Raw genomic sequence first — 17,694 nt, 5'->3', positions numbered from 1 at the left:
GCCGGCTGTCGATAAAATTGTTTAATTTGTGTGTTTCAAGGCATTTTGTGGTATCTACAGTCTTCCTTAATTCCACACCTGGGGGTACAGTCAATCATCGGATTGGCTGCCAATAACATGTCAGTTGCAACTCAATATTTCAGGTCACCCGAGCTTCATTCAATATTTTAGTTATTCTCTACAAATAATTTATGGATTTTTCAGTGAATCATTTGGAGCCAAGTTCCAGGGAAAAATCCACAAATAGGAGGGAGTTGACTGTACTTCATGGATTCCAAGTCAGATGCGTTTGCTGGTAAATTGAGCAAAAATGTGATTCCTTGGTCATGAAAACAGGTATTAATATTGTGGGCAGTGTGAAAAGGGCCCAAGTCATGGATTTGATACAACACAACTGACCGACACCAGCAGATGACTTTGCTCCCAAAATCAAAAAATGGGTCTATATTTATTGTGAGACTAAAAATGTAAGTAATAATTTGTCCTTGATAAGAGGTGGAAATCTCCAAAGACTGGCATTAATAGTTTATTTTTCAGGTTTTTATTACTGAAAAACTGAAAAAAGAAAAAAAAATCAATAAAATATCCTAATAAGGATACCTAACAAAATATGGAAGAAGCTGCAATTTTTGAAAGCTCCAGTCAGTTAAAAATCTATGTATTATAGTATGATGTCTCTGACATCAGCTTAAATGAAAGCAACACAAAGGGTGGTGTTAGAAAAAAAAGGGCACTTAAGTTCATATGGCGTGGCCACTGGGAACATCAGAAGGAAAGGTTGGGTTACTTTGTTTTAGTTACTGAACTCCTTTAACCAGATATTTTAATATATACTCCAGCTGCTGGTCCAAATACCCTCATATAACTCCAGGCAGATTTTTCTGCTGAGGTTGTCATTGAGCAGCAACTCTGTTAATGTCGTATAAAGCCTTCCTTTATTTTTCCTACTCATGGAAAACTGTGCAGCTTTGACCAATTTCCAAGTGTTTAATTTAACATTGGTGTTATTTTCTTTGGCTGCTCTTGCATAAGAGCTTGAAGCAAAACTGTGCTTTTAAGGAGCTTTAAGCTTATTTCAAATGACAGTAGGCTGGGAGAGGAGGAGCGCCTACTTCATTAAAATGTTTGACAGTGTATTTCACTCTGATTATTACAGAGCCATGCCACAGTTATGAGACTTTTTGGCACATTAAGTGCTGTTACAAAGGGCAATTTATGCTAGAGAACCTCTGCATAAAAGAATGTAAAACCTGCACTTATTATAGTTTATTTACGATTCAAACAGCCCTAACTTAAATAAAAGTAGTTGAGTTTTTGCAACTCCGTCATCCTGGGTGGCACTGCGCCAGTTAAAAACTTTTAAGTAAACAAATAGTTTTGCTTTTGAGTACAGGAAGACTTTTCATTTATGAGTCACTTGGTTAATGAAAAGTTTGTATTAGTTTGTGTACAGTAATTTCAGTGCTGTTATAGCAGGGTTGTGCTGTTGTCTGTCATATGATCGCACATTGTGATGTGTTAAACTGTGTCAGCATGAGACTACACACATGAGCATCACGTTTAAGTAGTTACACACTGATGGCAATGAAAATGTACACGAATGTGTTTGAGAGCCGTTTCAAAACTGTTGTTTGCCCAGTTTCCATACTGTCATTCACCTTTTCTCCCCTGAGCCAGAACTCAGTCTTTTTGTTATACGTCTCTGCAGCCATCAATGTGGAACAGTAGGTGGTCCCAGTGGAAAGGACCACTCCCTCCAACAGGTCTCCTCCCTTGTATTCTCCTCCCTCTGCAAACCAGGAGCCCTACACAGCTCCTGGTCCAACCACTCGGCTTAGTCCAGAGTAGGAGCCACACAGAAGAGAGAGAGAGAGAAAAAAAAAAAACAAAAAAACAAGAGGCTTAAATCAACTCAGAGAAGGGAGGGAGGGAAAGAGGAGGGGACAGAAAACGCCCTGGAAGCCTAAGTGGTCGAGAAATAGGAAAACAGAGACAGACGTCTGACAGACTGCAAACTTGTGACAGTGTGAAAAGTGCTCTGTTTATGCTGGGGTGAAGGGGAGAAGACACGTTTTTCAAGGATGCTCATGCGGGTGTGAGGCTTCTTTGGCGCAGCGATTGCGCACAGGTAAAGATGAACTTTTTCTCTCTTTTTTTTCTGTTTTACAGTAAAGTTAATGTTTGCTTTTTGACTGTTGAAATTTGACAAACTGTTCTTTGTTTCACACTTATCTGCCCATCAAGATTTAGGTGTTCAGTCAGTTTCGACAGCACAGTCACAAAAGCGTTAGTGTTATCAGTTTGCATTCCTTTATTGTACCATTATGGGGCACTTGTTATGTCTGTTTGTAAGTTTACAATGACATTGTCCTGCTTTATTACATGTGCTCTGATGCTGCGTGCTTCTTCCAAAAAAAAAAGTTTTTTTTTTTTCCAATAGAAAGTTCTGGGAAGTTTAGAGTATTATGTTTTTGTTCAGTATATTTCTGTAAAGGGACAATCTGTATGGATCTCATTGCACATTCAAAACCTCATTTAAAGCAAAGCATGGCATGAGAAGTGGGTGTGTACCCACAGCCACATGAATGCTGAGGGTTTAACTGCAGTGGCGCACTTTATTTTCCCCTAACAGAAGAAGTCGAACAGGCATGAAAGTGTTTAAGAAACTTTTCCAAAAGTGATTTAAGTGACTTGAGGAATAAAAATAGGGGTCTTACACAATCACAGTTTTTCTGTAGCGGTTTGATAATTTGATGCCTCTTTGCATTCACACTATTCTGCATCCTGATTTGGAAAGAGAACCTCTAAAGAGTAATTTGTGGATGGAATGACGTGGCAGCGGCTGGATGGCGGGAATCATGTTGTGTTGATGTTATGGTTGATGCCTTTCTCCCATCTATACTTCACCTTTTGTTAGATAGCAAGTGAAGGTACTTCACTGTTAGAGCCTGCAGCAACAAGTTTGGGTGTGGATCTCTCTCCTTCACCTCCCTTCTCCTGCTTCTTTTTTTTCTTCCCTCCCTTCTTGCTTTGCTGTCTCCTCAGACAGGCACACCCTTTTACAGCCAGGAAAAAAAAAAAAAAAGGAACCCATACACACCATAGACAGTTGTCACAGTCGAACTCTTTAAACATCCTGACTGGACAGTGAAGGGCGCATGTTGAATGTTGTTAACTTTTCTCTGTTGGTGTTTTATGTAAGCTTTCAGATCAAAATGTTTGTTATGAAATGTTGAACATCTGTGTAAGTTTTTTGTTTTTTATTTCTTGACCAAATATGTACTTTATTTCCTACGATAGAAACGTTAAACCCCTGCAGCCGTGACGCATGTAAATCTTTTATGACTTACTCGTTTGTAAGTCTTGGACAGAGGACGATTTCTCCTTATTTTCCCCGTACCTTGGGTTACTTAACCTGGGCTCCATGCCAGGGTGTGTGTGGGGAAAAGATGGTAGGAAGACAGGGAAAGAGTCAGTAAGCGTGTTGGTGAGGGGGGGATGGGCGGTTCTGGGGTGAGGAGGGGAGTTATGGAATGTAGTGGTTTGGAAAGACAAGCTAATTGAAACCAGGTTTGAGGCGTAGAAAGGGGGAGCAAAGGCTTAGCACGTTGGAAGAATGAGGGGAAAACGCTTCTTTTTTCATTTCTCTCTCTCAGAAATCCAAAAACTGACAGAAGTTTTCAAACATTATTATGTTTATATTTTGTGCTCTTCAAAACATGTATTGCCACTTAATGTTTTAATCACGCCTATAACCAAACACCGTTTGAATTGTGGAAAAAAAAAAAAGGGACCGAAAAAGTAACACGTAATTCTTTGCTGAACCTTAGTTAGAAGTTAGATTTGGCAATGTACAAGTCGCCTGTCCTCCGCAACTCCCTCCTGCCACACCCAAAACTCCGAGCTGCTTTTCGCACCACCCTGTACACTGTTTTCTATCACGTACGTCGAACCAACGTTTAGTGCCCCGCAGCAATATATGTCTGGCGAGTTTTTAATTGCTCTTGTCAAGCTGATTGATTATAAAATGCACTGCTTATAGAGCTAAATTGTCACATTGAGCTAAAAGGTATTTATGGGCGTTGCGTTGAGTAAGGATACTCCTTTTAATTAAATAAATAAATAAAAAAAAAAGATTAGATTGGCTAGGAAATAACTGTGAAGGTGTGAACTTTAAATTAACATAATAATTCGCTTATCAGGTCGTAATATGTTTTGATATCAGCTGTTAGACGCTGAAATGCTTGTCAGTAAAAAGGGCCTCGTCGTGGCCTTGGGTGGGCACTGTTTGTCTTCACATGCGCTGTCTGCCTTTCTATTGCTGAGTTGGTTCAATGTGACATCTGCGTGGAAAAAAAAAAAAAAAGTCTTTTAGTGAGCCATGTCTCATGACTGCTGGAAACCTTGACTTATGTCAAGATATAGGTCTACGCGCCTCATCAGATACAGCTGCACGCACTCTTTGGGTGCTGCTGATTGACAGCAGGAATGAGAGCAGCGCTGTTTTTAATACTCTTCAGTGTGAAATTAAAGGAAACTGGTCTTCAGCGCACTTCCTTTGCCGTTTCCTTGAGATTTCGTCAAGTGGGTGGCTGCAAGAAGACACAGTGCGTGTTGACCATACAAGAGGGCGGTGAATGTTCTGAAAAAGATGAAAGAAGAAACTATAGGTTATTTGTCTCTAAACTGTACAAAGCTCCAGCAGAATCCACTTTTGAGGCTTGTTAAGGTTTTGTTCTCTTTCAGCTGCAAATAACACACATAAGAGTATAGTACGCTTTTAGAAAGTTTTTCAGGCAGTCCACACAGCAGCCACTCCCTGTTCAACCCATCCAGCGCTGGTTTGGATTGTTCCACCATGCACTCAAAACTCTCTGAGGAGCTTTTATCATTACTCTTGCATGCTCTGCTGCTGAAAAATAGTGTTTTGAGAGTTATGATAATCTCGCCAGAAAAGTCCCACCCATGCATGTGGATTCAATTCAGATTTGTTTATTGTAGCTTTTCATTTGGCTGAACTCTTGCGAGCATAGAATTCAAAATGGGTGTGAATAAGCTAATAGCTTACATTGCCGTTCATCCAAACATCTGCTCCACAGAACCACCCAGAACAATAAATCTTGTACAAGTGTTGCTTCACTGTACGATCTTACCTTGCTCCTCACTGTTAAAACCTGTCATGTTTCCCCATGCAAGGAGTAACACGCTGCATCTGTTAGCAAATCTTTTAGCAGGGGAGGGTTGGAGCCCAGAATTTCAGGGATCTGTGCCCGGAATGCAGCGTTGGGAAAACATTTGGTGTTGTTTAGGTTTTCCTTATCTGGCGGATGATAGTCAAGGTTGATATGGCTCGCTGTCTAAAATGCTCCAACAAATCTCACTTCTGTGCTTTATATATCAAATGCATATTGTTGGCTCCGGTCATGATGTAAATTCTGTAGCTAAGGAACGTATGAGTCTATAAATATATACATTCTGCTGCCACCTAGCTTTATTTGCAATCCCCCTTGTCCCCTCCACTGTAAACGGCTTCAGATTATTTTTAGTGTAAACATCAGCTGTAGCAAATTAAACAGTTTGACAAACTGCCTTGAAGCTGAAAAACAGCACATCATGACATACATAGATTTTATTTTTTTACAATATCTGTATGATTCTGTTTTAAAATTTATTCTCCTCTTACCAGTGTTTAAAACAAGTTAAAATATTTTATATATATATATATATATATATATATATATATATATATATATATATATATATATATGTCTCCACATTAAGGAAATGGGTCTATGCTTTTTTTATTATTTATGCTTTCATTGTTGCTCAATGTTCTCAGCTGTGAAACAGTGCGTTGGCTTCAGCCCAGCCTCACTTCTCATTTCAGAAAAGAACAACTAAAGTGAAATTCTGTAAAGTAATGACATAGCTTCGTTTTTTCAATTCCAGTCTGTTTTTTTTTTTTTTTTTTAGGGGGGAGGGGGTACAACAAAAGAACTTATTGACTTTCAGAGTATGGTATTCCCAGTCTTGTGTGCACAACTGATTTTGATGCTTTTCTTAGAAAGGATGGGAAAAACATCCTGAAAACTCTTTGCACATATGGAAAAAGTTGGAAACCTTGGTGAGAGGAAATTCAAAGCGAGATCCTCCCCTCTTTGTTGTCTGCTGGTGGGACACAGAACAAAGTTTAAAAAAGAGCCATGAGCTGTCTCATACCTTTACCCTTTTAAGACATATAAGTCAATGTTTTCCATGTGTCATGGAGTTTGATCAGAATGGTGGTGAAGGCAGAGTTGCAGTTTGCATTAGGAGGTGGTTGGTCTTGTTTGTGATCTCATAAAAGAAGGAGAAGAACTTCTCAGTTTTTCCATTTGCTGTCGGATTCCTGCCAAAGTCCCAATGGTTTAATCAGCAGCCGACCGAGCTGGCGTCAGCAGACAGGCTTTGGTCGTATTCAGGACTTGTGGTTTCCTTCAAGGGTATGCGAACACTCAGAGGAGAAAGGAACAATTTAGTTTGATGCTTGTTCCTTTTATGTGTGTCATACATCCATGGGCTATCTGCTTCTTTGGGGAATAACCAGAGGCTGAGGCCTGCTGTATCTCTCTTTGTGTTTGCTTTACGTGCTGCGTCAAACTCCAACGCGGCAAGGGGAAACAGGGAGCCCATTCTGTTTTGACAACAAGACTGATTTGCTCACTTCTCCTTGTCCTCTTTTTGCCTCGCTGCACAGAGGTCTTTTTCTACTTGCTCATAATCAAATCTTATCTTTGCCCGGCATCACTGCTTGATATACTAAGCAGTGAGATGTAATCATTGTCACACTGCTTCCCTTCTCTGCACACCAAATTGATTAGATTTGGCAATCAAACGAGTGGAATAACTTCAACTCTCTTCATATGTTTCCATCACATTGTGACCTACTTACGGGGATATTATGATGGCAAAACTGATATGTGCCCGCAGGAGTTGGGGAAAACTGGTAGAAATGAAATTCAAAACATCTAAAAGATTTTCACAGCGTCATCCAGGTGGGGAGAAAGATTTAAGTGAAATGATAACCATTGCATCTGTGAAATAAGTTCACAGTTAGTTTGTCTTTTTAAAAAGGCATGCTTTGCCTTGCTATCGCGTTCACGTATTTGGACGGATGTAGGGCTCTTGTTCATCAGCGCACAGCCTCGAGTTTTAGGGGATATAGAGGGCTGACTTACGGAGGTGTGAGCGACTGAGTAGGGTATGGGGCGGGATTCAGTGTGAGAGAGAAAGAGGGACATTTCTGTGCAGTTAGTCACTGTAGGGAGAGGCTGGGCTCCCTTCCAGTTGGCCTGACAGCTCTATCAAGGAATGTGTGTGACTGGAGGCCTGGGTGGGGTTGCACAGTTTGAGTACCTCACTCTGTAAGCAAGACATATAGGCAAAGCAACCTGTTCTTCATCCCACATGTGTAGTGTACTATTTCTATGTGTAAGTTGCTTAGTATTCATGAGACTATTCTCACTACTGAGGACCACATCAGTAGTTATGTCTAGAGTGCCACCAAGGCTAAGAAGGTGTGGCAGCCTCTTTGCACATGAGTTATCCAACTTGCTTCTGCCTCATCTTATGTGTCAGATTGCTTCTATGACCATTAACAGATTTCAGTCAGGAGGTTCCCGAATGACTTCTGACAAGGCGGTCTGATTAATACCTAGCAGTAACAAGAGGATGGACTGGAAAGTGTACACAGCTGCCGTGCTGCCAGTCTCCCAACACAAACAACCGAGAACTCGATGTGTTGATCTCAGCTATTCCAGTATGAGTCACATTCAAAAACAAACAAGAAAAAAAAAGCTATACATGTAATCTTGATTTTAAATAACACTTTTACTTTCCTTATCTTTATTGCTGTATATATTACACACATAAGTAATACACAGACTACTGAGAAAATGCCTCTGTCTGAATAAGCCCTGTTATTTAGCATCAAAGTAATGAACACTTTAGTGCATATTAAAAATAGGGTGTTGTGCAGGAGGAAGTTAATGAGAGGGCTATGGAGCTATTTGTCCTGATCGACATGTTCCCACTGGTAGATGCCTTTCTACACTCACATCAAGTCTGGTTCTGTTTGTTCTCTCACTGACAAAATGGAGGCTTTGTTTCACAATATGCCACTAGCTTGACACAATAATCCACACAAGACCTTTAAAAAGTCAGACCAGCTGCAGCGGGTGGAAGTAAGAGAGTAGGCTTGCCTACGGAAGATCAGGATCCGAATGATAAATGCAACTCCGACAACAATTGCTTTTTTTCACGAGCATTGGGAGTCTGTGACTGGCCTTTTGGTGGTTTTCTACTTCGTAGTCACAAACCAAGAGAAAGATCAGAACTGAAAATGTTAAAGTTTAGTTTCAGACTTTAGCTTAGTTATTAGGTGGAAAGGGTCCATTTGTCTCCCCTCCGCGTAAAGTGAGGGCCATACCATGCCGATATTTAGATTTATTTACTTAAAGTCTGAAGAGTCTGATTGGAGATGAAGCATCTGATTAATTTAGTACGAATAATTAACTAATGAGTAACTAAAAATTAATAACTAAAACATATCTTGGTAGACTGACACAATTTTTAACAGTTCAACTGAAAAAAGGTGTCTGACTGTGTAAAAAAAAACACAGATGGGTTTTTCTCTGTAGCCTTAACACCATATAGAAGAATATTCACAAATCCCATATTAAATCCCAATTCTGTTTTTGTGTTGCTCTCAACAGAAGTCAAAAAAGAAGAACACAAGAAGCAGACTGAAGTCCTTGGATTAGCTTGAGCAATCCAAGGTAAGTGTCCTCACACTCCACACATTCAGTAAAGACGGCTAACTTACACACCGCACAGTACACCACTCCAACAGTACGCCGTGTGACTGGACTCAAAACTGCTTCTGGGATATCAGTTGCAAGGCTGCATTTGAACCTTAATGGTCATGGCCGCTCTGTTCAGCTGTGCCGAATCTTGCAGCCTGACATTTGGCTCCTCTGCAAGAGACCACCTGTTCTACTCTCTAAGCCTTCTTATGAAACAGTTCACTCAAAAGCCCGCCAAGCTTGTGCTGTTTGGTTGGTACGGGAAAAAAAAAAAAAAAAAAAAAAAAAAATCAAAATATCCGCAACATCTTGTGGGTCAGCGAGAAGGCATGGACACCCAGAAATGTTTTGTGGTTATGCTTTATTATAAGAGGCTTTAGTCTGCCTTGTTCTCCATGCCCCCTTTTCCCAACACACATACCAAACTGTAATAAAACATGACAGACAAGCTTGTCTGACTCCCTCTGTCCTTATTTTCACATCCTTCATGGTTTACTTCAAAGCTCCAAATTGAAAAACACATATCTATTTTTAAGTGGAGAAAGTAAAGTTGATTGTCATGTTGTCGGAGCTGTTTGAGTCATCCACTGCAGGCTTGTCTTATGATTTGGAGAACAAAGCCATATTTATTCAGCAGCTGTTTGCTGCGCAGTCTATAACTAATCATGTGATTTTGCTGCATCAATTTTACTGCTCACTTTTCAAACCATTTGATGAAATTTTTAAACCTATACTAACGGAGGGCAAAGGAAGGATACCTGAGACTGGGCTTGCTCATTAAAGAAATAAAAATAGAAGGGGACTCAACTCCACTTGGCCCCTTGCATTTTGGCGTTTTAAAGGAAACAAATTGGTGCATTCAATTTAAGCAGATATGCGTCACTAAAATTCATTAGCTAAAATTGTACATAAGGCTATGTTACTCCTCTTCATAGTCATTCGACACAGAGATAAATTCATGCTTACTAAGTTGTAGTTTGAAGTCTTCACTGATTCGCATTTCAGGCTTTAGATGGGTCACACTGAAACATTAAGTGAGATAAAAAGCATGAAGAGGAAAGAAAAGTTGAAGTTTTAGTTACCTGCATTTGGTTGTCCGGATCTTTGCCATGAACTCTAACCTACTCTTCACTAACATAAGTTACAATGCTCAGCGTGTTGTGCAGCCTAGAGCATTGGGAAAAAGCTATTCCAGATAGAGAGGTTAACAGGGTTTAATATTACCTCAAAGCATTGTACACATCCCCCTGTGTCCCCAATCACACAAAACCAGTCTATTTATTGACTTGTTACGTTGTGTCTTTACCCTTGAACAGGACTAGAAAACCAAGGTTACACATTAGATTTGGTTATTATGTCTTTCTCGTAAGCCTACAATCTTTAAGATTATAAAACTATTTAATATCAGATAAAGATTAAATAACAGGTCAAAATGATGTTTTCAGATGATAAATGTACTTATGAAATGAAAAAGCAATTCAAGCTAAACGGACTCTTTGTGAAAACGTAATTATGCCGTATATCTGGCTGGGCCATCCTTGGCAGCAACAACTTTTATTAAGAATTTTTGATACCTGGCAATGAGTCTTTTACATTGCTGTGAAATAACTTTGGCCCGCTCTTCTTTTAATTATGCCATACTGGAATGTTTTTGAAAGTGACAGACCTGTTTAGGGTCATGGGATAGAACCCAAAAGATACAAGTCCGGAATTTGGCTAGGTCACTTCAAAGCCCTTAAATCAGAAATAGACTTACTGGTGTGTTTCTAATCACCACACAAGCTCTTTTGGGATATTTTAGGAGAGAGTACAATTCACGGCTTAACAGATACGACTTGTCGTCAAAGTCCTGCAAGGACCCAAGCAGATTCGCCCTCTGAAATATTGTTAGCGATACACCAGATGTCATAGGATGCAGCCACTGCAAGGAGTTCCACTTTTGTCTCATCAACCTAGAAAATATTTTCTTAAGAATTTTGAGATATGGAAGATGTTTTTGGCAAATGCATGATTTTACTTTAGCTCAGAAGTGGTTTCACCTTCAAAATCTCCCCTCGTGTGACAGACTAAAAAGATGGACCATTATTCAGTTTACTTGAAAAGAACATCGTCTTCCCTGTAAATATCCTGCCATTTACTGGATTGACCTTGGATTTAGGAAACAAATTGGATGTTAAGATAAAAATACAGAGAACATTGCAAGCTGATACTTACTGAAAGACTGGAAGACAGTCTTTATAAAGAAATTCTTAGTAAAGAGACTGAAACAATTTCCTATGTACAGTACTTTTGAATTTACAGTAGTTTTCCTCTTTGTCGTTTGTCAGTGTGAATATTTACTTTTAATAACAGCGGCTTGCGACATAAAAATGTATGCATTTTCTGTTCAGCTTTCTGCAGCATATGCTTTCATAAAGCTGGACACCATCATTGTTCCTTCTACTGACTTTGAAGCCAGGGTGTAGGCACAGGATTTGCCTGCTTTCCTCGGGGCAGGGTGTGGTCTAACTGCACCCACATTTACAAAAAATACCCTAAACCATTTTAAAACGAGGGAGTTGGTTTTTGGAGGTAGTGGAAGCTATGTTGTCAATTGAGTTTTATCACCATCTAGTGTTCATACATGGATCTTATATGTTATTATCGTCAGTCATGATGAATGCTTTTCATAGAGAAATTGTTTTAATTTTTTATTGTGCTTTTGTTTTTTGTTTTTTTGTGTGTTTGTCATATAGGAAAACAACAACAGCATTTTCCTCGAACCAGGACTGGATCAGAGGAAAACAAAATCAAGGTAACATGCGTCGGCTTTTGTTGCAATTATTTTAAAGGAAAATCTGAAAAAAAGTGTTCTCCTCCGTTGAGTTTATTTTGATGTGTAGTCGAAGCCTAGACTGTCAGCTTGAAATCGAGTACCTTTACACTTAAGATAAACTTGTTCAAAAGATGAGGAAATATCTTCAATAAATTGTATTTATTCCTTCAAACACTGGGTGAGGAACTTCAGCTTCCATGTCCCTAGTTTGGTCTGAAATATCTCAAATAAATTCACAAGACACATTAACATGGTCCTAAGTGGCGGAAACTGCCACAAGCTCACTGACACTGGTTTGTGGTAAATACGCTGTCACAATTTAGTTATGTTATTGATGTCATTTCCTCATTTTCCATCAGAGATATTAACTTTACAGTCAGAGAAAACTTTAAAGAAGTTGTCTTGACTTTCTGTTTGAAGCAGCAAGCAGGTGACATGGTCTCTATAGCTGCTACCCACTCAGTTTGATGGGTTAAACCGATAGTTTGAATTAATTCACTAATTCTTATATCTAGTTTTTAAAATAAAATCAATATATTGAATTTTGGCACACATAATTAATTCTACACTTATTTGATTATTACCAATTGTTTCTGTATTTATTTCCAGGTAATTATTTCCAATTAATGACTTATTTAAGTAAATTTTATAAAAAAAAAGAAAAAATAAATAACATATTTGTTAAAACTTTCACAATATATATTTCTCATAAAATGAGAAATATCTGAAAAAAAAAGAAACAAATCAAGCTACCTCCTCCCTGAGGTCCTGCAGGCATCTGCAGATAAACACAGCTCAGACAGAAACAACCAATCAGAACCAGGAGGGTTTAGTACTGCTCACACCTTCCCCCTTGATCTCTGGTAGGCTACAGCTTGTTTCTTACACCAGAGCATGTCATGAATGCTCAGGCTGTTTAACATGGCCACCAATGTCTGCAGATGAACAGTTTTTCTGTAACAGTAAATTGTTTCTCCACCTTTAGCAAATTGAGCAGGACATACACAACCATTATTAACAGTGCCAAGTGCTCCTCTGAGTCTGATTGGTTATTTTTGACAAGGAGCAGTGTGTTTCTGCAGATGGCAGTAGGACCACAGGGAGGAGACAGAGGAACTTGACTTTTTTCATAGATTGTCTGCTGATGAGACTTTTATCAAATATGTGAAAAACATATTGTTTATTAAAGGTGCATAATGGAGCTTTGAATGTGTTGCTAATTTTGTAAAACTGCAACTAAATACAGAAATTCCAAATCAAATCAAATCACAAATCAAGGAAAAATTATACATGCAAAGACATATAGTAAATATACAAGACAGCTTGGTGTGTCATCACCAAGCTGAATACATTTAACATTTTCTCTGTAGTAACAAAGTTTTGAAATCAGGTAAACATTTCATCAACTGAAGTGATCAAAAGTCGGCTAGACTCTCAATATTACTTCATTTTGCACACATTCCCCTAAGAGGGATTCAGTTGCACTTGATGCACTCCGAAGCCTCTTCAATGTGCCACCGTCAGTTCTCAGAAAAAGTCAAAATCAGAGATGATACTCTGGTGTAAATTTATCATAGAGCTGATTGATTGAGTTAGTGACTACAATATTCTGTCTGAACCTGTCTGCGCGTCTGCACCAAGTGTGCAATCTGTCAAAATAATGGACGGCCATCAGATTTTTCCATCATCGCTTCAAAAAAACCCCATCAAAGATGGAAAATACTCGTTAACTTACAAATTTAGTATGAATTTTTCTTAACTGAAATATCTGAGGAGGTCATGATGTATTCCACTTGCTGATTTTCCTTCTCATCGTGACAACCAAACAATTCCTGATAGATCTTGCAGGTAGCAATAGACAAATGTCCCCTCCTGGAGCCTCTTGTGGACTAGTTGCAATGCAGTATTTTAACAATGTTCAATAACTGATGTGACACTCTTAAGCATGGTCAAATCAAGTCAAACTATCGATGCGCCATCAGGCGGTTTTTGGACGTTTGTTTTCACACAGCCCCTTACAGTTTGCAAGACACTTTGAGCGAAGCTTCTGTGAAACCCATCCTGCTGCAGTAACGTCATAGTGTTTTGCCATGTGTCTGGTTTACAACAGTAGCCTACTGTATAAACAGCAATCATGGGAGAGAGGATCGACTCTTACACAAATTAAGAGGAGGAGGAAACAATGACTGATAAGCTGGAAAATCTCATTTTACTTTTCATGTTAGAAAAAAGAACAAGCCGTCTGTAAGTTGCTCGCCCACTACATTGGACCAGAACTGAGCATGGGGCATTTAATGCTTCAGTATGCACTTCCAGGAGTTAGCCAGGGCAGTTGTGACAAGAAAAGGTGGACAATATGAGGCTGAGAACAAAATGACGTTATTTTGGTCACACAGCTGCAACAATGAGAACCAATTTCAACAGTTTGCCTCAACCATGCAGAGCCTTTTAGCCTACCACAATTTTAAGTAATCAGCATCACATATCACCACAACCTCCAAGAGAATGTGATGTATTTTCTTGCAGCTAAACTCTCCATGTATACTTAAAAATCCTTATAAATATTTCATTAAAAATAAAACTTATTTCGTAAAAGCCATAGAGGAGGAACACAGACAACCTGAAATAATTCATTTCAGGTTTTCTTTGTTCCTGAAAACCTGAACACAATCAAAACATTTATTTTTACCTCAATTTTTTTGATGTAAAAATTCTAAAACTTCAGTGTGCACCGTAGAACACCTGATATTATTATATGGATAATTTCTGTCTATTTTGGAAATTTCACCTGCAATATAAGTGTATTCCACAGGAAGTTAGTTATCAAATATGACAACCAAACGCATTTTGCCCCACTCTTTTTTCTGCCTAACTAAATGTTTATTACTTTTATAGATGGCTGACGAAGAGGACACCAGGGAAGTGCTCTTTCAAGACTGGGAGGGCCCAGACAAAACTGGCTTGACCATCGAACACACAAGTGGAGGGGAGCTCCTCGTCAAGGAGGTGAAAGGAGAGTCACCTGCAGCAAGATCTGGAAAAGTATATGAAGGTAGTACATTATCTTGATGTCTTTAATAAAATATGAAATATTTTTTCACCATCTATTTTGTTTTTTAAGATTAATTCATAACAAACATCCATACTCAATTTGTAGGTGATCAGATTGTGGGTGCAACTATCTACTTTGAAAATATGAGCTCCGAAGAGACAGCAGAGTTACTGAAAACATTGAACAAACACAAAGTTGGACTGAAACTACAAAACAAAGGAGACAAATCCCCTTGCTACTCACCCTTGAGCACACCTTGTCGTTCTCCAATGGGCACCCTCACGTGGGAAGGGAAGTCACAGTTTGGAGCATCAAGTCCAGAAATCATTCTCGTAAGTTATCTGAAACCAAAAGTTTGAGTTTGCTTAGAGCTACTGTGATTATCAAATGGATAAAATATACAGTATACGGTATATTGATATTTTCACAAACATGATGTTGTATGTTGATGCAGAGTGGAGATGATGAGGACTACAAGAGAATATACACAAAGAAGATTAAACCAAGGCTGAAGTCTGAAGATCTTGCAGAAGGAGTGGATGTTCGTACAGAGCGACACAGCAGCACTAGCAGTGATGGCAGTACTATTACAACCATCACTCGCCGCATCACTACTTACACAGTGGATATGCCAAGTGGGATAGGTGAGAAACAAGAACTTTCAAGCTCAGACTTCAAGGGACAACGGCATGACTCTGGAGATGGCTCTCCTCGTGTCAGGATATTGCACGGCAGTCCTACAGTTAAAGGGGTGGGAGAAGAGGGTGTTTTTGAGACATGCAATGTAACCTATTCTGGTCTAAAAGGTAGCTCAACAGAAACAAATACAAGTGGAGATCAGTCAAAGATAATTATAAGAGAGGGAACAGAAGGAAGTAAGGACCTCAGATTTAAAGGACCTAAGTTTGGAGTTATAGGTCATGAGGGCACTAAAATCTTAAGAGAAAGTGAAGAACAGACAGCTGGAAGAATAGATGAGTCTGAAAAACAGACTACATCTGGTGAAAGTAAAAGCACTTTTATGAAGGTTGTTACAGTAGGAGGGTCAGCAAATGCAGAATTAACCACAAATGATGAAAACAAGAGATCAGCTAGTCTGTCTCTGCCACAAGAAGACATTAAGATCCAGAGAGCATCTGGAGACACATCCCTCCACCTAAACAAGGGATCAAGTTATTTTGATGTTAAAACAGTTGGAAAATCTGCTGATCCTGGAATGGTAACACTTGTTACAGAGACTAATATCAACACTGGTTATTCTTCACATCCAGACAGAAGTTCATTGACAAGTAGGCAAACTACTCTTCCAAGTGCAAAGCCAAAAAGTGGGGAAAAAGATGAGGGAGTTCCAGCAGCAACAAAAGTAGAGTTTAGATGTCCTGATGTAAACACTGAAAGAAAAGAAGGTGATTTGAAATTACCACATATAAACACATCATCATTAAAGACCACTAGTCAAGGCAGCTCAGAAGTAGCCATTAAATATCAAGAAATGGATTCAGACGTTGATAAATCTCAGGTAACTGATAATGATGGCTTTCATTTCAAAACGCGAACAAGAACAGAGATAGACACAAGAAGTAAAGGCAAAGCCGACATGTCAGATTCAAAGGTAGGAGTTGATGTAAGAATGCCTGAGATTAATCTGAACTTGAAAGGTTCAACAATCAAAGGTAATGTGGATGTAGAAAGTGTAAGGACAGCAGTAGCTGAAAGAGAAGATTTTGAGTCAAAGGACGGATTTCCATTATCCCAAATTAAAATGCCATCAGTTAAGAGCAAAGACCAAAAACTTGATGTGAGAGGGAAAAGTCGTAAAACTGAAAATGACATGGAAATTACACAGCCAAAGACAAAAACAGATGTAAAATATACAGAAGTGGGAGCACCAGTAATAACAATACCCAGCATATCTGGACCAAAAATGTCCATGCCAGATGTAGATATCAACTTGAAAGGCCCAAAACTCAAAGCTGACATGGATGTTTCAGGTCCAAAGATAAAAGGAGATATCAAATCACCTGAAATTGACATCAAAGGTCCAGAGGTGGAGGTTGAAGGCCCAGATGTTGACAATGAGGGTCACAAAGGTGGACTGAAAATGCCCAAAATCAAGATGACCTCATTTGGTTTAAAAGGCCCCAAACTAGAAGGTCCAGATGTTGACATCAACCTCGCAAAGGCAGGTATTGATGTGAAAGCACCAGATGTTGAAATTGAGGGAGCAGATATTGACATTAAGGGACCAGATGCAAATCTAAAAGGGTCAAAATTCAACATGCCAACCATATCTGGACCAAAAATATCCATGCCAGATGTGGATTTCAACTTGAAAAGCCCCAAACTCAAAGGTGACATGGATGTTTCAGGTGCAAAGATCAAAGGAGATATCAAATCACCAGAAATAGACATCAAAAGTCCAGAAGTTGATGTTGAAGGACCAAAGGGAGGATTTGAAATGCCTAAAATGAAAATGTCTTCAATAAATTTGAAAGGTTCAAAGGTTGATGTTCCAGACGTTAATCTTAATCTGAAAGGCCCAAAAGTTGGAGGGGATGTGGACGTTAACCTGCCAAAGATAAAAGGAGATCTAAAAGGTCCAGAGATGGACATTAAAGGACCAGATGTTGACATTGAGGGTCACAAAGGTGGACTAAAAATGCCCAAATTCAAGACTCCCGCATTTGGTATTAAAGGCACGAAAGCAGACGGTCCAAATGTTGACATAAACCTCCCCAAGGCAGATATTGATGTGAAAGCACCAGATGTTGATATCGAAGGAGCAGATATTGACATTAAGGGACCAAATGCCAAAGTGAAAGGTCCAAAATTCAACATGCCAAGCTTGTCTGGCCCAAAAATATCCATGCCAGATGTGGATTTCAACTTGAAAGGCCCCAAACTCAAAGGTGACATGGATGTTTCAGGTCCAAAGATTAAAGGAGATATCAAATCACCTGAAATAGACATCAAATGTCCAGAAG

The 17,694-nt window shown here is 39.2% G+C and overlaps 1 protein-coding gene across 1 annotated transcript in view; it reads left to right on the top strand.

Annotated features, from left to right (window-relative positions):
- The first annotated feature begins 1,858 nt into the window (after positions 1 to 1,858).
- ahnak (AHNAK nucleoprotein) overlaps positions 1,859 to 17,694 on the top strand; it is a 25,023-nt gene continuing 9,187 nt past the window's right edge. The window contains exons 1-7 of the mRNA XM_015053591.1: positions 1,859 to 2,128; positions 8,754 to 8,816; positions 11,579 to 11,637; positions 14,554 to 14,710; positions 14,816 to 15,042; positions 15,165 to 16,742; positions 17,121 to 17,307. Coding sequence (XP_014909077.1) covers positions 14,554 to 14,710; positions 14,816 to 15,042; positions 15,165 to 16,742; positions 17,121 to 17,307 — 2,149 coding nt within the window. The 5' untranslated portion in view covers positions 1,859 to 2,128; positions 8,754 to 8,816; positions 11,579 to 11,637. The remainder of the gene's footprint in view (positions 2,129 to 8,753; positions 8,817 to 11,578; positions 11,638 to 14,553; positions 14,711 to 14,815; positions 15,043 to 15,164; positions 16,743 to 17,120; positions 17,308 to 17,694) is intronic.

The sequence above is a fragment of the Poecilia latipinna genome, unplaced genomic scaffold (genome assembly GCF_001443285.1).
Source record: "Poecilia latipinna isolate Pla-1442-1.1 unplaced genomic scaffold, P_latipinna-1.0 Scaffold0, whole genome shotgun sequence".
Taxonomy (NCBI): Eukaryota; Metazoa; Chordata; class Actinopteri; order Cyprinodontiformes; family Poeciliidae; genus Poecilia; species Poecilia latipinna.
This window is presented reverse-complemented; position numbering and strand designations above follow the sequence as displayed.